The sequence below is a fragment of the Anolis sagrei genome, chromosome 1, assembly GCF_037176765.1.
Source record: "Anolis sagrei isolate rAnoSag1 chromosome 1, rAnoSag1.mat, whole genome shotgun sequence".
Lineage (NCBI taxonomy): Eukaryota > Metazoa > Chordata > Lepidosauria > Squamata > Dactyloidae > Anolis > Anolis sagrei.
Window position 1 is genome coordinate 54,448,954 of NC_090021.1, and position 27,890 is coordinate 54,476,843.

At 41.4% G+C, this 27,890-nt stretch overlaps 1 protein-coding gene across 2 annotated transcripts in view; it reads left to right on the forward strand.

Moving 5' to 3' along the window:
* The window catches only part of SMYD3 (SET and MYND domain containing 3), a 446,381-nt gene extending 421,902 nt beyond the window's left edge, over positions 1 to 24,479 (forward strand). For both annotated transcript variants that reach the window (XM_060753934.2, XM_060753935.2), the window contains 2 exons: positions 13,297 to 13,405; positions 24,082 to 24,479. In XM_060753934.2, coding sequence (XP_060609917.2) covers positions 13,297 to 13,405; positions 24,082 to 24,183 — 211 coding nt within the window. In that variant the 3' untranslated portion in view covers positions 24,184 to 24,479. The remainder of the gene's footprint in view (positions 1 to 13,296; positions 13,406 to 24,081) is intronic.
* Positions 24,480 to 27,890: the final 3,411 nt, after the last annotated feature.

Consider the following 27,890-nt stretch of genomic DNA (forward strand, 5'->3'; position numbering starts at 1 on the left):
GTTTACTCCCCTGCCAGCCCATACTCCACATTAGCCATGTCTAATAGGAGCATATGTTCTGTGGAGATTAGAAGGACAGATGCCACAAAACTACAACCATTCAGATAAGGCTGAAGTCCCTAGGAGTCCAGTTCAATTTAGGTATATTAGTTAGCATTGATTGTGTCTCTGTATCCTTTCACGCTTCACAATTGCAGCATGATGATTCCACTTTAAATGCCATGGCAACACCCTATGGAGTCCTGGTTTAAAACTTTGGTACTAGAGGAACTCTCTGCCTGAGAATTGTAAACCAGAAGGTTTGAGAAAGACTATTTATTGGTGGCTATAGAACAATGGTTCCAAACTTTTTTTTGACCAGGGACCACTTTGACCAGAGACCACTATCCAACTTTACTATCAAAAGGGTTTTGAATCAGTTTTTGTTTAACTTTAGATTCGGTTTGGTTATTTGAGTTGCTGATTCAGAAAATTGCATTGGATAGACCATGTCAGCTCTAGTTTCTGATACAGACCATATGCCATCCAGTAGTTGCCATCTATTCGCCCACAGAAAATCATATTTAATAATCGAGAGCTGATGTGGTCTATCCAATGCAATTTTCTGAATTGGCACCCCAAATAACCCCAGGAACAAGTCTAAAAATGAAGACACCAAGAAAAAAAAGTGTTTTGGTAGGGCTGTGTTATTATCTGTAGTAGTAACTGTGAGGCTGTGGACCATATTTTAGTTCTTGTGGACCACTGGTGATCCATGGACCACAGGTTGTGAACCACTGCTATAGAAGTTAAAACAGAATTATGGCATCACAATTGTGTTAGTGTGCAGGGGCTCCATTTGTTGAGATGAATCTTGTGGGGAAAATGAAAGAATATTTGCCTAGCTCAGTAGTACTTCAGAAGTTATCTAGTAAATTCAATGAACCTTACAGTTATGCACATCTTGACTGTATCTACACTGCAGAATGGATGCAGTTTGACACCACTTTAAATGTCATGACTCAATGCTATGGAATCATTGGACTTGTAGTTTTACAAATTCTTACAAATTCTTCTCTGCCAAAGCATTAAATTACAACACCCAGGATTCCATTGTATGGAGCCGATGCAGTTAAAGTGGTATCAGACTTCATTACTTCTACAGTATAGGTGCAGCCTTAATGATTGCACACACAGATGAAAACAAACATAGGAGATGCAGATAGTAGGGCTCTGCTAAGGCAGCATTTATTGAAAGCTTTAGTTTTTGAAGGTGTGGGAAGAGACGCTCATTAAATCCTAACCAAGTCCAGCTCATTTGGCCTTGTTAAGCACCACTGATATACAGAAAGCTTTATGAGACATTAAGACCAGGAAAGAAGAGTTTCCCACAATCCTCCTATGTGTCTGATAAGCCTTGGAAATGAAAGTGAACTTCTTAGCTCTATCCCTTTGGTGTCAACATTGTCTATACCTGCCCACTGATACCATTATATCACCTCATTACCAAGATCACTAATGGGTTGTTTCTCCAAAAATGGGGGCAGGGGGAGGGGATTCCAAAGTCTTTCCTAAAAACACACAGAACCCTTGTTGAAATGCATATTTTTTCTTTAAAAAGTAATGTGAATATATAACACATGATAAATGACTGTGCGACCTTTAGTAAGTAAAGTCCATATAAGTTCCTTTGCCTTTTGAATTATTGGAGATATTTTGTGCACCACATCAAAACACAGGCGCCTCAGTGTGATGCAGTAGAGCAGAGTGTAAAGTTTCAGGATGGAAAGCCACACATCAAATCATCCTTTCACTGTGAAACTTACTAGGTGGTCTTCAGAGAGTCACTGCCTCTGTGCTGAATGTAATACACAAGGTTGCTGTGAATGGATTAAAGGCCATGGCCCTGTGTAGGCTATGTTGAGCTCCCAGAGAGGGTGGCTAGCTACAAATGTGCAAAGCAAACAAACACCTCTTGTGTATGGATAGCTTCAGACTTCCCAGCAGAGGGTAATATTCTATAGCTAAGTGAATCTGCTGACAACCAGGTCTTGGCAATTCAGAACAGTTGATTTCAGTCATGTTAGCAAGTTAGAGTAAAACACAAAATGGAGATACATTTTAGTACTGTAAATGTTGGGTGTTGCACTCATTTAGCTGGGTAGGGGTGGTCCTTGAAATTGTGTACCACAATGTACTTTGCAACATGTTTCAGCATTCCTATTAATAAGGGTTTTTAAAAATTATTTTGTTTGGAAGCTCCAATGAAGTAGCACAAACTGTGCCTCACCTTCCTGTACTTGTATTGCAATTTCAGGAAGGCTTCTTGGTGTGCTCAACTCTGATGATGGCAACAATAAGACTTCATTGAATTGTGTTGTCTTGTGTTCTAGACAGATTTCCTTTGGGATAAGGTTTTTTCTCCATGGATTTTTTAAAAGGATTTTTCATCAGGATTAAAAGAATAGTACATTCTAATAGAAATGAAGGTAAATGATGGTTCATTATTAGAAGAAAAAGTAAACTGGAGGTTAATATTCTGATCCTATGACAAAGTGATTGCTTAATGTCATCTTTATTACAGGTGAATATCTATTTTTTGGTTAACACTGAAAATAAGTTGAAATTTTCCATTGGAAGAACATGAGTTTTGTCATTTTGCTGAGGGAATTGTCATTCTGAGTAGACATGGGTATAATGATTTTTCATCTACCCTGCAATTCTTTGGACCCATCAAAATTTGGTCCAGAATGTTGCAGTACCTTCCAGAGATAATTATAGGATCATACAGAGAGCTGCAGGAAGGAAAGAATTGTATTTCTGACAGCTGCTAATGCAGTGCTGACTTTAAGCGTATATAGTCAGCCTTTGGTATCCATGGATTCTGCATCCATTGATTCAATCATCCACCGTTTGAAAATACTTCCCCCCCTTCCGAAAACAAAAAAGTGTGTCCAAAAAGCAAACCTTGATTTTTCCACTTTATATATGGGACACACTTTACTATGACATTGTATATAATAACATTTGAGCATTCACGGATTTTGGTATCTGCAGTGTCCTAAAACCAAACCTCAGCTGATAAAAAGGGTCTGCTTTATGTTAAACAGTCTCTGCTTCACATGCTATTATATTCAGCTTCACAGGTTAAAAATCAAGTCATTTCCTTACGTTCTAGCTAGTTGCTTTGACCACATTCATGGATGATTTCTAGAAATGTAGACTGTATGCTGACTTCTTGCATGAAGTGTATGGAAAGCAATAAGGGTGCAGTGAATTTTCAGATGAGAAAGCAGAAAGCTAACAAAAAAAAAAAAAGCAAAAGTGGGGACATAATAACTTGTGAGTCTTTATATTGCTAGCATGATGTAATATATATGAGTGTTGGCTTAGGACACCAAAAGACAAAAGTTCAAATCTCTGCTCAGCCAAGAAAATCCAATGAGTATACTTGGGCGAATCATAGTCATCTTAAGATGAAGCAATGATAAATGTCCTTCGGATTAATCTTGCCAAGCAGGCTCTAAGGTAGGGTCACCACAAGTTGGAGCTAACTTGCATATAAGAAGAAATTATTGCTTTCTTAAAGAGCATTGACCTTACACTTACATTGTTTTTTATTGTGATGGAAACCATGTATGTAGCTTTGAAAGCCTGTTGAAGTGTGTTGACTTTTTTGCTTGTTTTCTTTCTTTACTTATTTATTTAAACACTGTGTCCTTTAAAGATCTCAAGTTGGGGTACAATAATATCAGCACTATCAATTTAAAACAATGTAAAATTATTATTTTTAAACTGAATGATATTAAACAAAGAAATGAGCTCAGAAGTAGGTGGACTCCTGCAGTAATTTTAGTATGAAACATTAGTACTGGAATGAATCCATGAGAGAGGTTATAGTCAAATACATCCCTCAACAAGCCCAGCTATCTCCTAGATGCTGGATTTCAGATTGAACTATAGCAAGGTTTGCTTCAAATAGTACTTTTGGGAACTTATGATGACATTGAGGTTCACCCCTCCCCATGAAGCACAAAGAATTTATTTAATTATTATTTATTTATTTACAGCATTTATACCCCGCTCTTCTCACCCTGAAGGGGACTCAAAGTGGCTTTACACAATACACACATACAGCAAGCATTCAATGTCAATTAACAAAGACAAACAACACAGAGAGGTAAAGGCAGTTTTTCCAGCATCTTGGAGGCTGTACTCAACTCCAACCATTGGCGGTGGTGTCGCTTCATCTTCCATGCCGAGGAGCTTTCCTCTGATCATCGATGTCCTTAAGGGCACCTTTATTACCTCTCTACTAAAAGCGGTACCTATTGTATCTACTTGCATTTCTGTTTTCGACCTGCTATGTGGGCAGTTAAAAACTTGTTGCCTCACTTCAGGGAATACATACCTATTTTTTGTGGGAAAAGATGAAGTTGTAGTTGTAAGAACTTATTTTTATTTATTGTACTGTGTTTTTTGTTCAACTCTTGTGTTTTGTGTGGCCTGTACAGGGACTGCTATAAGTAATTTTCACAACTTTGATGCTTTCCCCTTGGGCAGTTGGTCAGATTTTACAAGCTCCTGGGAAGGAAAGTCAAACACTTTAATCATTTAATAGATTTGTATTATAATACAGGGGACAATATCTGGTTTTGTTTGGAAACCAGAAATATAGCTGTTTAGAAATGACAAAGATTTCTGAAATGCCTTATTTATGAGTTTTTATAGGCAAGATTCTCCTTCATCAAATTTAAGCCTACTTCAACAGATAAAATAGATATGAGCCCTTAAAAGCTGAGACTACAATAAATCTGCTGGCCTTTAAGATGTCTTGTTGATGTATTTATAGCTTCCACTATTGGAAAGGTGTAAAATGAAAGAGGCAAGGTAGACAGTTGGCTGACCAGGTATCAGATGGTGCCTAAAGAAATCTCATTCTACAAGTAGTATTAACTTATTCAAGAATCAAGATGTACAGTTTTCATCTTATTCACAAATTCAAATGTAATAGCATTTTCTTTTCTATGTTGAGCATTCAGAGTCAATGGGATGAGCAGAGAGATGCCCACAAATGACAAGCCAACCAAGCTGCACAGCCTGGCAAGCATATAAAGTAATGAATATAGAACAGCATATTGCAAAAACAGCACAACAATAGACAAAAAGCAATTTTCCCGACTTTTCCTTTCAAGCAAATTATATTATAGCTTTGGCTTGGCAGAACATCAAAATGCCTGTGTAGACAACCTCTGCTCCCTTGCCGCTGTTCGCTGACTTGATTTGGAGAAGAGAGGTAATTTAATATTTTTCAATCTTGTTTGATTTTGTGCAAAACGGAAAGTGCAAAATGAGCTCCCGCCCTGCCCCAATAGTGCATGCAATGAATTATTTTTTGATAGAATCAAAGCTGTCAGCAACTACAGATGGCAAAATACTTTGTAACATGATGGGGCTGCCATGTCAAGAGATATTTAAAGAGAAGTTATCATTCATAAATATCAATAGGCTTCCTTAGATTTTAGCTACGACCCCCCAGTTTCAGTGACACAAAGCAGTAGTAAAATAGCTTTCTTTCTATAGTGGTAGGCAGAAGCAGGATGTTCACCATATATTACACTATGTAACAACATTTGAAAAAAAACAACACTCGGTTCCTCATTTGAAAGTGTTATTTTCTGTTTAATTGTGGGGTACTTACTTTGAAAGTGAGGAGTTGTGAGTTTTTTGGGCTGTATGGCCATGTTTCAGAAGCATTCTCTCCTGATGTTTCACCTGCATCTATGGCAAGCATCCTCAGAGGTCTGTTGGAAACTATAGAAAAATGGGGTTTATATATCTGTGGAATGTCTAGGATGGGAAAAAGAACTCTTGTCTGTTTGAGGTAAGTGTGAATGTTTCAATTGGCTACCTTGATTAGTATTTAATGGCCTAGCAAGGTCTGGCTCCTTACTGCCTGGGAGAATCTTTTGTTGGGAGGTGATTAGCCGGTGATTAGGATTCTTCCAGGCAGTAAGAAGCCGGACCTTAAAACTACTAGACCATTAAATGCTCTGTTTAAAAGCCTCCAAAGAAGGAGCCTCCAGAAAAAAGCAGAAACTGGTGAGCAACCAATGAACTACAAGAAAGGAGATTCCACCTGAACATTAAAAAGAATTTCCTAACTGTGAGAGTTGTTCAGCAGTGGAATTCTCTGACCTAGAGTGTGGTGGAGGCTCCTTCTTTGGAGGATTTTAAACAGAGGCTGGATGACCATCTGTCAAGGGTGTTCTGAATACGATTTTACTGCTTCATGACAGGGGGTTGGACTGGATGGCCCATGAGGTCTCTTCCAACTCCATGATTGTGTCTGAGACAAAGTGTGCAGGAAGATGCCAAAAGCTGATGCATGGGTCCAGAAACTGAAGAAAGAATAACAATGTAGGGTTAGATGTGAAGTAACAATAGGAACCAGATTGCACCATCATTTTCTAAGAATAATCTAATCAACTGAGGAAGTATCCCTCTCTTTCTGACTAATCTTCTGCCAATTGCATCCTCAATTTTTTTTTTACCAACCCAACTTTTTTTCCTGCAACCCACTCCCAGGCTATTAATGTGGAAGGTTCCCTGTTCAGATTACTCTTCTTCTTTTTTTTCCAAATTTTATAACACTTCATGTGTTAAATTTTTCCCAGTATTTATGACTCAATAATGTAGCATTTTCTTCTTTTATAGACAGTCATTTCAAGGCTTATAATTCATGTGTGTTTGAAATTCCATCAGGCTGAAGGTAGTAGAGGCAGGAATGTTGCTTTGCAAATGGAATTACAAAGAATAACGAACATCAATTAACCTATTTTAAATTTCAAGGATTGGAAACGTTCACCGTTTTCTTTACTCGGTGCTAAGCTTTTTAATCTAAACTCATGAGAGGATGAAAAGGCTCTAATTACGTAGCCTGGAAAATGAAAAAAAGAGGGAAGTTTTCTAAGAGGAGTTCTCTGAAATGTGAGGCTTAAAACCCTTTATTACATATCTAGAAAGTATTAATCCTCTCCTTTTTCATATTTGCCATAACATAAAAAATGAGATGCTCAAATAAGTGGATGACATACACATTTCAAATAAGGTAAATGAACAACTTTCTGAAGGAGAAAAAAAAAACAGCTAGTAGTATTTCTTTCCATTAGAGATTATCAAGTCAAATATGGGATCTAATTTCTTGTTTTGAAATGAAGTGATAATGTCAGAAGTCACCGATTGTACATAAAACATGAAATATATATTTATTTAAGGGCCTGGGTGTGTTTTTTTCCAAGTGATACTGCACCTCAGATTTTGGACATTGCTTTACAGTATACTAGCTGTACCCATCACATGTTGCTGTAGCCAACCTTCCCTCCCCCTTTCTCTTCTTTCTTTCTCTCCTTCCTTCCTTCCTTCCTTCCTTCCTTCCTTCCTTCCTTCCTTCCTTCTCTTCTTCCCTTCCTTCCCCCCACCTTTTCTTCCCCTTCCTCTTTCTTCCCTTTCTCCCTTCTCTACCTATTCTTGGACTACAGCTCCCAGCAGTCCTCCTAATCCATCTATCTACCTGCCTACCTTATCTATCTCTATCTAATCTATCTATCTGGAGGATTGTTGGGAGTTGCGGTCAAGGAATAGAAAATTGGAAATAGGCAGGGATTGGGATGCTCTCACAGAAATCCAAGGAGAAGGAAGCTTGCAGCTTGGAAGCAGTGGATTTGGGTCATCCTCCTCTCCCAAAAGGCCTGGTCTAGGGGATGCTGGGAGCTGTAGTCTGGAACAGAGTGTGGATATGCTATTTTGTGTTTTGTTTGCCAGGGGGAGTTGTTTTTGCACATGCACTGTAGCATCTTTTTGCTTTTTTTGCTTTTTAGGTCCCTTCCATTATGTTTTTCAGTGTTTTTATGGGTGGTGGTCACTTGTTGGCCTGATAGGTGTATTGTGTCCAAATTTAGTGTCAATTCGTCCAGTGGTTTTTGCGTTATGTTAATCCAACAAATGAACATTACATTTTTATTTATATAGATGGAGTAGGATTTGCTTTGAACTGTAAGAACATTGCATTATTTCATAGAATCATGGAAGATTTGGAAGAGACCACATGGGCCATCCTTTCCAATCCCCTGCTATGCAGGAAAAGCAAAAGTATCCCCCAAAATTGGCCATATCATTCTATGATATGTGATATTAGCCACTTTGAGTTCCTAGGAGGATTAATTCAAATGTTTATTTAAGATCCTGAGCATCTAAAATAGAGACAGGATAAGGAACTGGACTTCTTGGCTCTCCTGGTTTCTGATTTTGGAATGAGTTTTATCATGTACAGGATACAGTCCTGCTAGCATCCTTGACATTATTAAAGATAGTGTATCCTTAAACACCCACCTTTTTTTATAGATATAAGAGAATATAAGAGTCTGTTGCTAGATATCACAAAGCACATTCAGAAAAAAATTGCAACAATGCAAGGGATTTTGGGTATTAGGCACAAATTTGTTCAGAGCTCAAGATTCCTTCTAATCTGACTGGGACAAACCTGGATTGAGACTGAGATCCAGTCTCCTGGGATGGGTATATGTTTGCCCTTGGCATAAAACCCTTTCAAATTGGAGACACCATTTTCTCCCTGTGCAAAGTGATAGCCAACATGGGAACTTTTACTAGGTCAGGATCCATACAACAACTTCATGTCCTGAGCCTTCGGTGTCATCTATTTTTTCATACCTTCCTCTCTGAGATTCTATCCCTGCATGTCCTGGGATCACAAGGGGTAGGAAGGATCATTCATAAGGACACACCATAGCATTATATTATTTAAAAAATTCCTCAAAACGTTCAAAACAAGTCATTGTTATTTCTCTGGAGGTTCCCAATTGACCCACAGATCCTCCAGTGTTGCCTGGTTCTCTGGACTATTCATTTAGTATGTTGTGAATCTAAATTGAGATCTTATCTTTGTGTCTGGATTTTGATATCAGAGTGATGGAAGAAATTGAATACCAATCTCTAGCTCCCCATTTACCTCCTCCACAAAAAGTACATGTTGTATAAATTGTCCCAAGAAGCATGTCCAATAAACATACTTGCACAAAAGACGTTCCAATAATGGCAAAAAATAATAAATACTGAAGAGCTACTGGGGTTTTTCTTAAAACATGTCAGCCCTAAAGCTTGTGAAAAGCAACTAAACACATGCATAAGGCCAGTACATAAATCAGCCCTATAAAACAGCTTTGTAAATATTTATGTACTCTGTGCTCTCAGTTTCACGCTTGCTTCCTTTACCTTCACCTCTTAAATTTCCCCTCTCTTTAGTTTATGGCTGTGAGAGGTTTTGGTTGCATATCTGACATTGCTTAATTACTCACTGCTTCCTCTGGTATCATGTGCCATAATCCTAAATCTTCACAGACTCTGATTACCTCGGGAACTGGACACAATTATTAAACAAGTTTCAATAGAACTGGGGTGGGAAGAGGGGTCAGCAAGAGGAATCTACTGTTTCAGGGATGGGAAGCCACTGGTGCTAGAAGCAAGACAAACTGGACAAAGGCCCATTCCCCAGTGCTAGTGAAAAAAATCTGGGAGCCATGCTTTGCTCCTCTTCCTCTTCTTTCCAACTTCGGTTGTGACAGCCCCTCTTGTTATTTCTGGTGCCTTCTTACTCAGACCTCTCTCAGGAAAGGTGAAGGAGAGCCCAAACAGAGACTTGGAGACACACCAAAGTGGAGGTACTTTAAATGAAAGTGTCATAAGAAATCTAAACAAAGAAAATTTGGAGCTTTTTTTCCTACAAAAAATGGTTTCACATAGGAATTGGATTGCTACCTTTGGTTTTGATAGCAGCAATGTTTATATACAGAGAGTCAGATTATCTCCTTAAGAAAATGGTTAGCAGGCCTCATTCTTCCCCTGCTGTCTTATTAAGGACCACCCCTGTTTCATTTTCCCTGTCCCTGGTACATATATACATCTCCAATTCACTGTGAACCGCCCTGAGTCGCCTTCGGGGTTGAGAAGGGTGGTATAGAAATATCATGAACAAATAATAAATAAATAAATTCAAGAAAATTGGGAGATGGAGCTGAAACTTGAAGAATTTGTTATACGACTAGAATATTAGGCATGTACAAAAGGCAAGAATAGTGATGGAACAGGTGTTAGAGATATACTAGAGACAGTGGCTGACACACAGAGTGCTTTTGAATGAAACTTTTTTGTTTGTGTTTGTAAAATTTATCTTGAACAGCAAGATATCTGTAAATCAATAAATAAGTGCAGTAGAAGCTGTAAAGTTGGTATTACTATTGTTATTACTGCTGTTACCATTGGGTTCTCTGCAACAATTTATCTAGCATCCTGGAAGTATCTATTATCTTGTAATAGCACCCTTCTGTGTTTGGTTGCCCTCTTATTGTAAACTGCAGGCATGCCCAAAAACCATTGTAGGATTTATGGCTGAGAACCTGCTTCAATTGGGTATTTCGTAAGTCATGCTGCTGCACCAGCTTTTTGGGGGGTCAGCTTGCTTGGCTCTTCCAGTGTGACCAGGGAGTGGGACTTACACTTTCCTCCAGATGTTATGAGCTGATCCCTGCAATCCTAGCCAGCATAGTGAATGGGTAGGGATCCTGGAGTTCTAATACAACAACATCTGGAAATCTTTGTGTTTTGTACCCTGGTTTAGATATTACAAATACACAGTTTTCATCAATGAACTGTCGAAGGCTTTCATGGCTGGAATCACTGGGTTGTTGTAGGTTTTTTGGGCTTATGGGCATGTTGTAGAAGCATTCCCTCCTGACGTTTCACCTGCATCTGTGGCAAACATCCTCAGAGGCTCTAGAACAGGGGTCCCCAAACTACGGCCTGCGGGCTGTATGCGGCCCGCCAAGGGCATCTATCCGGCCCGCGCGGCCTGTCCTGGCCTCGCACAATGGCCCTCGCCGCCGCCAATGGCGTCCGCTCTGCTGCGCTTCTCCCTCCACAGCAGCGTTTCTCAACTTGGAGGTCGCGGGGCAATTTTCGAGGGGTCGCAGCATGGCCTCCTTAGGCCCCGCCCCCTCCACCTCCCTGGAATGGCTGCCGGGGCCCCTCTGCCAGTTTGGATCTGAACCGAACTACCAAACTGAGCACAAAAAGCAGCACGGTGGGGGGGAGCAAAGAAGTCCACCGCTGCACTCCCCCTGCCTTCCCTGCAGGCTGTGGGGCAGGCCGAGCTTCTGGCGCAAAAACTCAGTGCGGGGTGGGGGAAGTGAAGGGCCCGCTGCTCCTCCCCACAGGCCGCGGGAACTGGAGCCACGTGCAGCAATGGAGGGTCTCCCCAGGAGGAGGAGGAGGAGGGAGAGAATGAAGGTGTTGACGCTCAGTCTGTTTCCCAGGTGGGTATGTTTTGGCGGGTGGTGGTGTGTGTGTGTGCAGGGTTTGGGCAAAGTTTTCTTTGGAACATTGTCCTCACTTCCTTACCAACCCCCCCCCCCCTTTCCAAGGACAAATGTCCTTTTTTGTTTTCTCCCAGGGCACAGGACTTACTTCCTCCCTCCCTCCCTGACTACCTGCCTTCCTTTTTCCCCTTCCTTCATTCAATTCCTTCCCTTTCTTCTTCCCCCTCTCCTTTCTCCTTCATTCCTTTTTCTTCCTTGCTTCCTCCTTTTTTCAATCTTTTCGCCATTCCCTCCCCTTCCCAATCCAAACTGCCTAAACACGTCCCATTTCCCAGGTTTACAGCCCCAGTGTTTGCAGCCAGCCAGCCGTCCGTGCGTTGGAGGAAGGGAGAAAAAGGAGGGAAGAAGGAAGGCTGCTGCTGCTGCTGCTGCCTTTGGCTGACCCTCAGTGCTGCTGGGGAGCTGGACCCAGTGGCATTAGTGGAGTCAAGCAGCACCCGGCCTGCACGGAGGATGCACTGGCTGCAGGGGACGCCAGCTGCTTCACTGCCTCCTTTTCCTCCTCCTCCGTGTTGTGTTTTTGTTTTGGGAGGAAGGGAGGGAAGAGGAGGGGGTGCCTCTCCGGGTGACCTTAGCTCAGGCATGGGCAAACTTGGGCCCTCCGGGTGTTTTGAACTTCAACTCCCACAATTCCCGACAGCTGGTAGGCAGTTAGGAATTGTGGGAATTGAAGTCCAAAATACCTGGAGGGCCCATGCCTGCCTTTGCCACAAATATGCAGTGAGAACCTCTTTGATTGTACGTGAACTATAAATGTAATCAACTCCAACTCCCTAATGTCACAGTCTATTTTCCCCAAACTCCACCAGTGTTCAAATTTGGGCATATTGCATATTCGTGCTAAGTTTGTCCAGATCCATAGCTGTTTGAGTTCACAGTACTCTCCAGATGTAGGCAAACTACATCTCCCCTAAATCACTGTCAATTCTTCCCAAACCACTCCAGTATATTCTGTTTGTCGTGGCAGTTCTGTGTGCCAAGTTTGGTCCAGTTCTGTAATTCCTGGGGGTCTCAGTAGTCTGTGGAAGTCAGAGCAGAATTGGTTGAAGGTACTGCAAATCCCATCATTCATTGCCCATACTCACCCAAACATATTGTTTTTGTGATTCATCACTATGCTTTAATTATATTCAATCTGTAACAATGAAAATACATCCTGCATATCAGATATTTACATTACAATTCATAACAGTAGCAAAATAGGACATGTGCAGTGTGCATAGGAATTTGGCCATCGTTTTTTTTTTAAAAAAAAAAACTATAGTCTGGCCCTCCAACGGTCTGGGGGACAGTAATCCGGCCCCCCGTTTAAAAAGTTTGAGGACCCCTGCTCTAGAACATGGCCATACAGCCCGAAAAACCTACAAGAACACAGTTTCATCAGTGACTTTGTGAGTTTTTAAAACATGACCAGGAAAGTGTAATGGGCCAACAGGATGAAAGTTCTCTGTTTCATGATACATTCCTCAAGTCCAGTGCTAATATTCATTAAAGAGCAGGCATTCTGAAATCTCTTTTGTGCAAATGAATTTGTCCCAGTGATACAGTGTCCGAAAACCTCTTTGTTTAACACTAAGTGCAGTTAGAGCTATTGTCCTGTGCAATGGAGGTGCGTGAATTAATCCCACCCGTCACTTTTCTAACAGGATAACGTAAAAGCCAGTCTATGGAGAGGGGAAGTAATAATGTGTTAATTCCCCTCAGTATTTCACACTCCCCCGCGGTGTGCTTATTTTCTTCTGAATACCTGATTAAAATTCACAATGGCTTTGCAGGCCCACCCTAATAGCTTGCCAATGAGGCAGGGACTGTGAAGGTGAGAGAGCTGACGAAGGTGTTATGATATTTCTCCTCTCCCTGCATCTAGGTTCTATTACCCTGGCGCCCATCCTTTGAGAGCGGTCCAGATGATGAGAGTGGCCAAGCTGCAATACAGCCAAGAAATGTTTTCCCAGGCCTTGGAAACCTTGAAAGAGGTCAGTCTTGCCTAATGTGGTTCTTCTGCCCTTTTTCCTTTCCTTATTCCTAATCCCCTCTCCCTAACGCCTGCATCTTCCCACATATTTTTCACCCTCTGAGAAGCAAACCCTTGCTTTTTCAGCTCCATCCACCAGTCCCACCTCCCACATCTTTATCTACACCGGCTCCTTAGGCAATAGCAGCAACGTAAGGTGATGGTTCATTGCTGCTTACACAGTTTCCAGGGGTGACTTCCTTTAATATCAGTGGTTGGTAATTACTGTTCAGTAGCTGGAGGGGGGTATCATTAATCACCCCTAACCTTGAATGGCAAATAGCTATTAAGTTGCAGGAAGGAAGGAGTATTTCAGGGCCTTCATCTCTTTCTCTTCCTCCTGTTTAAAATGTTCATCATGTTCTGCATCTAGCTGATTGGAGAAAGTGGAATAAGATCAGGTTAAAATCTGCCTGCATGTTTGTGGCCATCATTAGTGTAGAACACATTCGTTTGGTTATGGTACAAAAAAAAATCTGAAATATTTATTGGGATTAGGATATGAAAATGAAAAACAAATGAATCGATGTTAATGAGAACAAAACATCATACTTTTGATTTTTGGTAAGTATGAAAAACCAAGAACTGAGCCTGGAAATAACACATAGACAGACAGACACATAGATAGATCTGACTTCAAAAGCTGATATATTTGAGTTCAAAAACAAATTTCCATTTTAAAGGTTTCTCCTCTGGAACTGCAGTAAACTCTTGTCAGGTTTTTCATTCACTATGACTTGGAAGATTCATTGCAAATAGAGGGCACCAGTGGCTATGCTTCATGTTGTGTTGTCAGTATTGGAAGAGGACTTCTAATTTTAAAAGAATTATGAAGAGAAAAGAGAATTTCATATTGTTAGATTGCGTGACTTAAATGTATCCCTTTTAATAATATTATTTGCAAGCAAATTCAGAACAAAAATAATCTTAGGTTTCATTGTTATTTGGAGGGTTGTTAACTTGTAGTTTCTTAACATGTTATGTGCTTTTGAGGATTATATCTGACTGGTAGTCTCGTACCTAATTAGTTAAGTAATATTTCCCAGCTTTCCATCCACAATGGTTCTCAAGAAAACTAACAATTATTGTGTGTCTTCAAGTCATTTCTGACTTTCAGCAACCATGAGGTGGACCTATTATGGAGGGGGTGTTTTTTGGAAGGGGGGGGGGTTGCTTTTGCTTTCCTCTGTGATTTGCTCATGGTTACCCAGAGTGTTTTCATGGTGGACTGAGAATTTGAAGTTTGATCTCAAAAGTTTGAGATCAAAGTTTGCTCAAGAACAATAGTCAAATGTAACTAAACAAAATTGTAATTTAATATATCAGTTAAAATGGAATAAATTGCAACAGTGAGAAATGGATATTAAACCCTCCCTTTAAAACAGAATAGTTGGCATACCAAAAACCTAACTAAATAAGAGTCTATTTGACTGATGCCAGAAGGACATCAAAGAGGGAGGCAATTTCCTTCAATAAGCAAGGAATTTCAGAAGCTAAGAGTGACCACAAAAAGTCCCTTTTCCATTCAGCTTGAAAATGGAACCAAGAGGCAGTGTTCTTGTAATACAAGAGTGAAAGGCTTTCTAGCTGAAATATTCTACATCAGGTGAAGTTTCTACACACTTTTCAAGTAATACCAAGTACAGTCCTTACAAGCATCTTCAAGGATCCTGTTCACATGCTTTTGGAGACCAAGGCCACTCACACAAGAAAGTGAAACCATTTGGGAGCAACCAATATCTTTATTATTACAGTTTGCTGATGTATGCAGGCCACCAGAAGATTAGTTCTTTGTATATTCCAAAAAAGGAGCAACACAAGTAAAAGAAATGCAAAACTTAAATTTTACTCTTATACAGCAGAGTTCATGAAAAAAAACAGCAGCTTCAATACAAACTTTCTAGTAATAATACAGTCACAGTTCCTCTGGAGTATCAAACCCACGTATGGTCCTTGCATTTAATTCATGAAATGTTTTCCATCAGAAAATATGCTTTCTCCTAATCTTCATTTCTTGTTCATGGAGATGAGCAGGGAAGACAAAATTGCCAGCATCAAATAGGCAGCAAGCCAGGAGCTTACATCGAGTTAGCTCAGAGGCAAACATTCAGTAAGCCTAAAATCATACAACAAACTCTTTCCAGATATATCCCTTCAAGAGTGGCCCAAAAGTTGTTGACCTTAATTGCCCCAATTACTCCGCTCGTGGATTGTAATGAACTAGGATGAGTCTTTTTTTCCTCTTAACACACACACACAGTAGTGATCCCATGTTCCTTAATATTTGTTGCACTCTTCATTCCCATAATGCCCTACTTCTCTCCATGGTAAAAAATTAACCCAAGCTGATATATTTGAGTAAAAAATTAAACCAATCTTGTAGCAATACTAGAAAAAGCACCCAATTAAATCAGTTTAACAAAAAACCATCTTATATAATACTTAAGATGCCACAGTGCATCCAAATTACTAGATTAACCTTGAGATAAGACACAGCCCAACTGAGAACATTTCCATCTCTACATATTGAGGTTTTACATGTTTTGTCAAATTAGCTCAAGTCACATGTTAGTCCTAAACCCAATTCAACCAGCTACTGATATTGTACATCCCGTAAAGCTGCATTTTAAGAGTTTTTTTTAACTTACTGTAATAAAGATGCATATAGTAAAAGCAATAGTATTACACGTAGTAACCTACGGATGTGAGAACTGGACCATAGGGAAGGCTGAGCAAAGGAAGATCGATGCTTTTGAACTGTGGTGTTGGAGGAAAGTTCTGAGAGTGCCTTGGACCACGAGAAGATCCAACCAGTCCATACTTCAGGAAATAAAGCCCGATTGCTCATTGGAGGGAAGGATAGTAGAGGCAAAGCTGAAGTATTTTGGCCACATCATGAGAAGACAGGAAAGCTTAGAAAAGATGATGCTGAGGAAAAAGGAAGGAAAAAGGAAGAGGGGTCAACCAAGGGCAAGATGGATGGATGGCATCCTTGGATTGACCTTAGAGGAGCTGGGGGTGGTGATAGCTGACAGGGAACTCTGGCGTGGGCTGGTCCATGAGGTCACAAAGAGTTGGAAGCGACTGAACGAATGAACAACAAAATATTCCAGTATTAATTTGCAGTAATGTTTAAGAAATAATCTGTTTCTTATTGGACTTCTTGTTACTATTTAGTATTTTAGTATAATATTTTTAAAAATTGATTGTACAAATAAAATAAATAAAATAATAATAATTAATAAACATATTAATAATGAAGAAAGCGCAAAAGCTGGGTTGCAGCTAAATGTCAAAAAAACCAAGATTATGGCAACAAGAATGATTGACAACTGGAAAATAGAGGGAGAAACCGTGGAGGCCGTGACAGACTTTGTATTTCTAGGTGCAAAGATTACTGCAGATGCAGACTGTGGCCAGGAAATCAGAAGACGCTTACTTCTTGGGAGGAGAGCAATGTCCAATCTCGATAAAATAGTAAAGAGTAGAGACATCAGACTGGCAACAAAGATCCGCCTAGTCAAAGCCATGGTATTCCCTGTAGTCACCTACGGATGTGAGAGCTGGACCTTAGGGAAGGCTGAGCGAAGGAAGATCGATGCTTTTGAGCTGTGGTGCTGGAGGAAAGTTCTGAGAGTGCCTTGGACTGCGAGAAGATCCAACCAGTCCATCCTCCAGGAAATAAAGCCCGACTGCTCACTGGAGGGAAGGATACTAGAGACAAAGTTGAAGTACTTTGGCCACATCATGAGGAGACAGGAAAGCCTGGAGAAGACAATTATGCTGGGGAAAGTGGAAGGCAAAAGGAAGAGGGGCCGACCAAGGGCAAGATGGATGGATAGCATCCTTGAAGTGACTGGACTGACCTTGAGGGAGCTGGGGGTGGTAACAGCCGACAGGGAGCTGTGGCGTGGGCTGGTCCATGAGGTCACGAAGAGTCGGAGACGACTGAACGAATGAACAACAACATTAATAATGACACACAATTTTACAAAGCTCTCATCAAAATGCACCTGAGAATTCCTTAAAATGGTATTGAAAGTTAACTTTTGAAAATGTCTAGAAAATATCTAGAAATGTTAATTGTGACCAGGGGCAGCTCGTCCATTATGCGAAGTAAGTGGTCGCAGAACACTTTTTTTTTGTCAGGGGCACATAGTCGCCTATGTAAATGCCCCTCGACTGCCACTTGAGGAGCGCCCCCTCAGCTCACAACAGCCCTAGCAGTCCGAGGGGAGCCTCGGCTTTCTTGCCTCGCTGCTGGGTGATCCTCTTCCCAAAGGGGCCGGGCCCTTGAGCCTCGCCTAGCCCCTCTCGTTCCAGATCCACCCAGCCACCAGGTGCGCGAGCAGAGCCGGCGCCCAATCGTTCTCCGCGTTCGATCCCTTCCCCATGACTGGCTCCCTTTCCCGATCCCCCGGTGCTCCACCCGCCTCCTCTCCTCTCCCCAATCCGCAGGTGGGCCAAGGGGCGGAGCCGCCACGCCTGGCCCGTTTCAGGTCTGGGGGCGTGTCTGAAGACCCCAGCGTGCACACCAAAAGACGCCTCTTCTCCTTACTTTCTCTTCAGCCATTGGGACCGAGAGAGAGAGAGAGAGAGCCCCTCCGGCTGGAGATATCTCCCACCTCCGCTCCCTCCTTTGTTTTTGCACCTACCTTCAGGAAAGGTGGGTATCTCCACCTTTCTCTCTCTCTCTCTCGGTCCCAATGGCTGAGGAGAAAGCCAGGAGAAGAGGTGACTTTTGGTGCACACGCCAGGGTCTTCAGGCACGCCTCAGGACCCAAAGCGGGCCAGGCAAGGGAGCAAATGCGGCAAGTGTAGTTACTGGGATGTATAGTTCACCTACAATCAAAGAGCATTCTGAACTCCACCAATGATGGAATTGAACCAAATATGGCACACAGAACTCCCACGACAAACAGAAAATATATATCAATGATTGGTTGGGGGGGGGGGCGCCAAAATATTGTTTGCTTACCGTTGAAAATTACCTAGGGCCGCCTCTGATTGTGACCTGTGTAAAATAACTTTTACCCAGCCATTTGCATTATCTTTAGAAAGTATCTTCACTAAATCCTCCTTAAAAATGTAACCCATTACATATTAATGGTGTCATCCTACATGTTATTTCCAATCATTCGTTCATAATGTTTCTATTCATTGCCCAAATGGGCATCAGCTGCACCAAGTTGTACAGTCTGTGTTTTCAGACTATTCTGGGAATAGTAGTTGACATTTAATAAACACTGGCTGTCATCGTGTATTGTCGTAATGAATCCTATTGGAAAAGGTTAGCTAAACCAGATATCTTTTTCATTTTTCCTTTGCTGTTTCTGTAGCATGCATCTATGCGCATGCACACACAGAAGAGGAACTTCTCACTTCCATGTAGAATAGATCTTTCCCCTATAGTTCAAAACATTATTCTAGCGGCCTAAAACTGGCAAGGTGTAAATCAAGAATATGGTGGCGTGGCTAACTACTACACATAGAATGCTAGCATATCAGGAAAAGGACATACGACTTCAAAGACTGTACCACATAACTAGAACAAAACCTCCCTGTTTTTTGTATACAAAAGGCTAGCACATCAAGAAGAGATTAACCCTACAATGACTTTCATCACATAGTTTTTGAAGACTGGTTCTAAGGGAATGCAAGTCGATAAGAATACATTAATTCCATTGCTGGAAATTGTAGTGGCGTATATCCTGGCAGTCCCCTACTGGGAAAAACATGAAGGAACTCAAACATAAATCTCTTCTGCTCCAGATTGATGCCTCTTTTTGACTAGCCTTCATTTGAACTGGTTCTCTCCAGCTGGCTGTGTGCATTAGTAACTGCACGTGTGATGAAAGTAAAATGAGTGTGACTTTCTAGGTATTTGTCCTTCCTTTGCCGTCTCCTAACAGGCATTCATTTTAATCAGGGGACAAAGAAGAAGCAGAAATGATTTCCCCAATACCCTGCCCTTCGCTTTGTAGCCCATCAGCGCAATGGAGCTGGCTTCCTCCTTTCATCATGACTGACTGAGCAGAGCTGTGGCATATTTGCATACCGCTCCGCACTTCTCTGATGTTAGGTACGTCGTCCAGTCTGAATGCAAATCAAACACAAATGAATGCGCTGGTCTTTTATTTGCATTCGGAGGCACATTTGTACCAATTATCTAATGAGGCTTTCTCTTCTTGGGCAGAAAACAATGGCATTTTATCATGCCATGCCCTGGTCCTCTTTGTGCACTCATATTATTCAGCATAAAACTAATTGTGTGGCTCATGAAAGGTTATACAGAGCTCAATATAAATTATTAGCCATTATCACATGAAATAGAAATAATCATTTCTGCAGTATGCTTCTGTGTCTTCACTCTAATGTTCTCATGTGTTCTCTGCTTAACTTATACACATGTTCCAGTCACCAATTCTGCAGAGATGTCTGGCTGCTAGTAAAATGGAAACTTTTGGGAATCATATTCCAAATTGTAGTGGCCAGTGAAGTAAAAGTGCTGCGTTCTATCCTTACACCTCTCTTTTACATGAAATAGGATATTTGAAAGAGCCAACATGTTTTTGTTTCATGTCAAAAGCACTGCATAAATTAAAAAATCTGATAAAATAAAGGGATCACAAACAGCCAGACCCGTAGCGGGGGGGGGGGGGGGGGGGCTTGAGGGGCTTCAGTCCCGTCCCCCCCAAATTCTCAGGGTGGTCCGCAAGAAGGCCTTACTGGTACATTATTTAAACTGTTATGTTTATTCATATCATGATCTGATCACCATGCTCAATATATCCCATATGCATGGGGGTATTGGGATAATGATACAAAAGGTTTTCTAGGGTAGATCCTGAGCCTCCCCCCCGGAAATCAAACTCACCCCCCCCCGTATCAAACTCACCCCCCCCCCCCCCCCCGGCCGGGCCTGTAAGCAGCTAAATAGTTTTCGACCAAAAACGGACAACAGCAACTGCATTGTCTGTAGCTTTAAACAGTTCTTCCTCTGTGCATTGTGGGCAAGCATACAGATGCTTTTTTTTTTGGTCATGTCAGGAGCGACTTGAAAAACTGCAAGTCGCTTCTGGTGTGAGAGAATTGGCCGTCTGCAAGGACTTTGCCCAGGAGATGCCCGGATGTTTTGATGTTTTATCATCCTTGTGAGAGGCTTCTCTCATGTCCCCACATGAGGAGCTGGAGCTGATAGAGGGAGCTCATCCACGCTCTTCCCGGATTCGAACTCGCGACCTGTCAGTCTTCAGTCCTTCTGGCACAGGAGTTTAACTCACTGCGCCACTGGGGAGTCCTATACAGATGCTGAATTGTTTGTTCTGCTCCACAGTCACAAGATGGAGAATTCATCAAGTAGTGCTACTTCGCCAGGTTGTCTTTTGATCTGCCATCTCCACTTCTGAGTCTGTTAAGGGACTTCCAAGTTTCCCATGTTTGGTTTGCCCTTGAAGGAAGACCCTCGTGGGGGAGGGCATCCAGTTGGAATTGCCTGATTTTGCTTCCCAAAGGGATATTCTTGCTGTTGATTGAAGAATATTTAAGTCTGCAGGGAGGAGGCTGATAGCCATACAATGGGTGGCTTTCACAGTGTTCAACCTTATTTCTCTCGCAACTGGCAGCAACTTCCAACCCAAAAGCATTGCTTTACAACATTTTTTTTAGCCAACAAGGTGTAGTGGTTTGAATTCATAGAAACTTACTGGTTGACCTTCGACAACTGACATTCTCTTACCCTCAGAGGTAGGCAATGGCAAGCCCTCGGAACAGGTCCTGCCAAGAAAATCCTATGATTCGTTCACCTTGAATTGAAAATGAAGGCATACACAACACTGAAATATATCCATTGGGGTGGGGGCTATGTGATTTAAAATGCATTTTAATTGTGCTTATTATATTTAATTATATTGTAACCTAACCGAAACAGTACTATTAAATCGTTCTTTAATTTTTCTATTTGCTTTGTTTTAAATGGCTTCAATTTTGGGGGATGATTTTCTCCACAAACTGAAAGAAACCTCCCTAAAAAGTTGCAGCCTCACTTCTCATAATCCATGAGAAGTTAAAGCCCAAACCAGCCCAAAATTGGCTGAAACCAAATAGTATGTAGTATCTAAGAGCTCATGATCCTCTGCAGAAGCCTTTCTCAGTATCTCACCACCTTCTCAGGCTCTGTTTATGGGAACAAGAGGGTCAGTCTTCTTAGTGGCTGCTCCCAGACTTTGTTTCTCCTCCTTACAGCATCCTGGGTGGCTCCATCCTTGCGATCCTATTAGAAAGTTACAACATTATTGTGTTTTAAATTTATAATTTAATTGTTTTTTAAATATCATTGATATTTTTACTTTTATTGAAGTTATATCTTTTTAAAATTCTGCATTGTTTTCGAACATCGTAAGCTGTCTTGTACGCTATCACAACTGAAAAGCAATTCAATTAAGAACATACATTGTTTTTGTTTTAATAGCTTGTCTGCATAAAATGCTTTTGGCCTGCCATTGGAAGATTAATGGGGGGGACGACCACTCTGGCTTCCTTGGGAAGGTAATTTATGAGTCCAGGGGCCACCCCTGAGTAGGCCCTGCCTAACATCCCCCCAACTATGCTTGCAATGGCAGTGGGACTGAGAGAAAGGCCTCTCCTGAAGATCTCAGAGCTCACTCATACAGAGAGATATGATCTGTCTGGACCTGAGCCAGTTGGGGCTTTTATTGGTCATAACTAGTACTTTGAATTGTGCCCGGAAACAGATTGGATGCCAGTGCAACTGTCCCAGCAGGAGAGTTGTGTGCTTCCTGTATTCAGTACCAGTTAAAGTTTTTGAATACTTTTTAAAAGCACTCCTAAGTTGAATCTGTTACAGAATCCACAAAGGATGTAACCAAGTCATGTTTTACCATATATCAATCATATGAATATCCACCAATTAAATAAATATAGACCTTCAGTTCCAGAAAAATGTGGCAACACTTGCCAGGAATGTACGAAATTGAAAATAGAGTTTTGCCAGCAGCTTGTTCTTGAGGCATTACAAATTAAGGTCTTAAAATTCCTGGAAATAGGCTGGTTTAAAAAGGGTGTAACACAGATGCTAAATAAATCCCTCTCCATTTTAAAAACCAGGCACCATTACTGAAAAGAGTTTGGTGCCTTGTAACCACTGTCCTGTGCCACTTTTAATTAGGACTTCAACAACACTGGTGCTTATCTTAGGCTTTAGTCAGTGCTCGATTTTTTGGTTGCTTGGAAGATATCAAACTGGCAGGTTGACTGAGCCTGACGGGTGTGTATATATATATGCCCTCCTTCCCTTGGGAAGAGGATGGGATGAAGAAAGAGGAGTAGAAGTGGTGGCTGGTGCCTGAGTATCCAGGGTGGACAAGAGAGTGAGCCAACAATGTGATGCGGCGGGGAAAAAAGCCAATCGGATTTTGGCCTGCATCAATATGAGTATAGTGTCTAGATCCAGGGAAGCCATGCTACCCCTCTATTCTGCCTTGGTTCGACCACACCTAGAATACTGTGTCCAATTCTGGGCACCACAATTGAAGAGAAATATTGACGAGCTGGAATGTGCCCAGAGGAGGGCAACTAAAAATGATCAAGGGTCTGGAGAACAAGCCCTATGAGGAGCGGCTTGAAGAGCTGGGCATGTTTAGCCTGAAGATAAGAAGGCTGAGATGAGACATGATACCCATGTTTAAATATGTGAGGGGAAGTCATAGGGAGAAGGGAGCAAGCTTGTTTGCTGCTGTGCTGGAGACGAGGACGTGGAACAATGGGTTCAAACTACAAGAAAGGAGATTCCATCTGAACATGAGGAAGAACTTCCTAACTGTGAGAGTTGTTCAGCACTGGAACTCTCTGCCCCTGAGTGTGGTGGAGGCTCCTTCTTTGGAGGCTTTTAAACAGAGGCTGGATGGGCATCTGTTGGGGGTGCTTTGAATGAGATTTTCCTGCTTCTTGGCAGGGGGTTGGACTGGATGAACCACAAGGTCTCTTCCAACTCTATGAGTCTATGATTCTAACTGCAAGACCAGCTATTGCAGCCCCTCCTAGAATCATAGAATCAAAGAGTTGGAAGAGACCTCATGGGCCATCCAGTCCAACCCCTCCTGCCACATTTGCCTTTCTCCCACTGCTGATATTGCCATTCTGACTGTCATCTTTACTCCCTATAGTTTCCTCCTTCTGCCCGGAGACCCATGGAACATCTCTCCTCTTTCCTTGTATCCCAGCCCTATGGCCTTCCACCCTATCTCACTGGGTAATCATGTAAGGGAACACACATATCCTCCCCCCACCCACCCCGCCCCGCATCCCATCCCCTTCCCATCACCAGCAAAAGTGAATGATTGTATGAGGGAACACATGCGGTCAGGCCAAGACAACCTGGCAGGACAGGTGCTTTTGTTGCTTTGTGGGGCCTAGAGGTATTTCTGGTTTTTTCCACTTTCGTGGTGGTTCTCTGCCCCTAATCCCTGCAAAAGTTGAAAGCTGACTGTTTTGGGAGAAGGATTTTGGCTTCAGGAAAAGGAATTAATTTCTCCCGAGCTCTGACTGCAAGGTATAGTGTACATTTTATACTATAAAAGATGATGGATTGGTTGACTTTTTTTTCCTTTTTTCCTCCAGGCTTATGATATTATGAAAGTGACCCATGGGGCAGAACATAGCCTAGTGCAAGACTTGATGATGCTTAAGGAAGACTGTGAGGCTGGCTTGCAATTGGAATAAAGAAGATCTACAAATCACTGTCGGGAGGGAGAAGGAGATACAACAGAAAAGACAGAAAACAGCAAATGCCTTTCCCAGACAGACCATATGAATTAATATGAGTGCAGTAGGAAAATATTCCATTTGTTTTGAAGTATAAGCCCTCTATTATTACCTTCTGGTAATTTTCCAAGTGATGTTTCTTACCACTTGACATTCTAACAGAAGTGTGCTCCCTGCAGTTCAATGTGCTGAGAAAGAAATCTGGACAAGCACTTCTAAATGCACATGGTATTATTAAATACGTAGAAAATGCAGATTTGTGTACATGTCTTTATTTATTGCCCATGATTGTCAAACTACACTCTATATGTCTAGGTCTACATGATTTAATGAAAAATAAATACAAATCATAGATACTAATACCTCTGAATGCCAAAGTATTTAAGATCAATTTTCAGTATTACACCCCATGTAATATTTACAGGCTGTAATTTCCAGATACATTTTCACAATTTGCCAATTATGGAACTCTAGTGTGCTACTTCACTCTAGTCTTCCAAAATGACTTAACTCTTGAGTTGCTGTGAGGTTTCCGGGCTGTATGGCCATGCTCCAGAAGCATTCTCTCCTAACATTTTGAACACATCTACGGCAGGCATCCTTAGAGGTTGTGAGGTCTGTTGGAAACTAAGCAAGTGTGGGCTATATATCTGTGGAATACCCGGGGTGGGAGAAAGAACTCTTGTCTATTGGAGGCAGGTATGAATGTTGCAACTGGCCACCTTGATTAGCACTGAATGGCTTTGCTAATCATGGTAACCAATTGCAACATTCACACATGCCTGAATCAGGCAAGAGTTCTTTCTCCCACTTTGGGCATTCCACAGATATGTAAATCTCACTTGCCTAGCTTCCAACAGACCTCTCAACCTCTGAGGATGTCTGCCATAGATGTAGGTGAAATGTCAGGAAAGAATGCTTCTGCAACATGGCCATACAGCCCAAAAAACTCACAGCAACCCAGTGATTCTGGCCATGAAAGCCTTCGACAACACATTAACTCCTGAGTTACTTGAGTTCAACCGATTTATCATCATTTGAATTTCAGTGGTACCGTGACTTGGCTGACCTGAAGCGATAGTCTAGCTATACTGGTTATAAAAAAGACGGGAATACTCCCACATGGTAAGCAAAGCCAAACTCATAAGCTGCAACCCTGAACACACATTAGTAAGTAAACCCCACTGATTTATTTCCAAGTAAAAAAGCACTTTGGCCTAAATTGCTAACCCCAGTAAGTCAACTCACTGAGTTTATGATTGAGTGGTAAGGCAACAATTGTGCAAATCCCATTGATTCAGTGCATCTAATCTGGTTGTGTTGAGACCTTTATCACTCAAACACTATTGTTCAGCTTTGCATCAATGCCCTCAAAATTATTGCAAAAGTACACCAGCTGTACACTAGATTTAAAAAACTGGTGGCCCATTTGTACAGTATTCAGTGATCCAAATGAATGCATATCTTCTCACAGGAGAAAACTTTCCTAATCCTCCCAACCAGAATTCCTTGTTTGTTCTTGTTTTAACATGCTTTATAGATGTTATCTAATACTACCAATGGTGCCCATCAATGCTCAAGAGAATCATTAAGCATGGTGAAGTATAATTCAGTTTCAACTATTCTGGCTGATTAGTAGGCATGTTTGAGTACTCAAAATTCTTCATATTGGGCATCAGCTTCAATTACCCCTGAGAGAGTAGTCCTATCCAATTTTTCCACCAACTGTATTATGCTGTGTATGAAAAAAAGGGGGGGAAAGACCTCAAAGGCTCTTAGATTTAGACTAATGGGTACATGTAGTTTATGTTTTACGTTAGAACATCCCAAACACAATGTTCAAATGTGGTGAAAATGAAATGAAGAAAATTAAGTTCTCCCCTCCAGATTCCCTCCTCCCTATTTTGTATAGGATACACATCCTATATTTTAAATCAAACCATTCCAAGCAATCCCAAACCTTTCAAATTCAAGAGAAAAAAAGGAGAATGCTGTTGGTGAATTATAATGGCCTAAGTGAGGTTTACACCATCACAAGTCATTTTGTTTACATCATTGTAGTTTGTAATTCTTTACCAGTCATGCAACAAGCAAATTCACTGCAGAACCCACATTGCAAGTGTTCTCCGCTGCTCCCATTCCAATGCAGCCTTTTCCATCTCATTGCTATGCAGAGGGATCAGTTTGTCAATCAACTCAATTCCTTATATAGGGCATTCAATCAGAATGATTCTATTCAAATTGGTAGAGCTTAAAACCCTCCCAGCATACTTATGGTAAAGGTCTCGAAGAGCACAGTATCAGCCTCCTCTTTTCCGTGAGTAGTATAAAGGCAAGACACACACCTCACCGATCTGGCTGTTCGGATCATGGCTGAGCTGCACACAGGTGCCATCCAGCTCCTCTTTTTACAGTATGGAAGAAAGCATGGTGCAGGAGACTCAAGGTACGTCCCTGTACAACATTTGAGAAAGCCCTAGTTATTCCATTGTAAGCCACTGAGAAGATACTGGCCTTACGTTTCCTAGAAGCATCACCTGACACTAAAATTCATGCTATACTCAGTAATGCAAACAGTACATGCTCAAAGCAGAAGCAACCTTATGTATGTTTTCATGTTTTGCTCGGTTTACATTCTTTGAAATGACTTTTAGAATCTACATTAGGGAAAAAGATTAAGAGATAATGTCAGTTCTTACTTTTAAAAAGCTACCACTCCATATTTGAATATGGAAGGTCCCTGATTCAATTCCTATAATTTCTAGGCAAAACTGAGTAAGATGTCAATGTTGAACTCTAGAGAGCTGCTGCCACTTTGTGGAGACATTTCTGAGGTTAATGGACTATGTGTTCCTAATGTCCTCAAAAGGAATGGGCTTGCCACTAAGTAAGACATTTTGGCTAATATAGCACCTTTTAATAATAATAATAATAATAATAATAATAATAATAATAATAATAACAACAACAACAACAACAATAACAAAAACGACAACTCTATTTTCATATTCCGCCTCCATCTCCCCGAAGGGTCTCGGGGCGGCTTATATGAGAAACGCCTGATTAACATAGTTAAAATATAACACATTAAAAGTCATAAAACAACAACATAAGCAAAATAAAACAACAACAGCATAATGCTATTTCAAAGTAGGTTGAAATAGCAAAATAGTTCTGGGCTTGGGTGGGGAATGCAATCAGTTGTGAGAAAAGGGCTGATAGATACAGTGCAAGTGCCAAATGACAAAAATTGAGGACAAAGGACAATGTTACGTAGAACGCTATATCTCTGAGCAGTAGTAAAGTGCAGGGACAGGAATTTGGGTCATAACTGGGAGCCAAATTTTCTGGGGAAACCATCTAATCAAAAGTATAGTGGAATATCCACATTTTTAGATCTTTGTGAAAGATGGACTGGGTGGGTGCCAGTCTAATCTCCCTGGGGAGAGAATTCCAGAGCCGGGGGGCCACCACCGAGAAGGCCCTCTCCCTCATCCCCACCAGCCACACTGGTGATAGAGGTGGGAGCGAAAGGAGAGCTTCCCCAGAGGATCTTAGAGATCGTCCAGGTTCATAAGGGAAGATGAGATCGCGAAGATAGACAGGTCCCAAACCATTTAGGGGTTTATAGGTTATAACCTGCACCTTGAATTGAGACCAGAAAC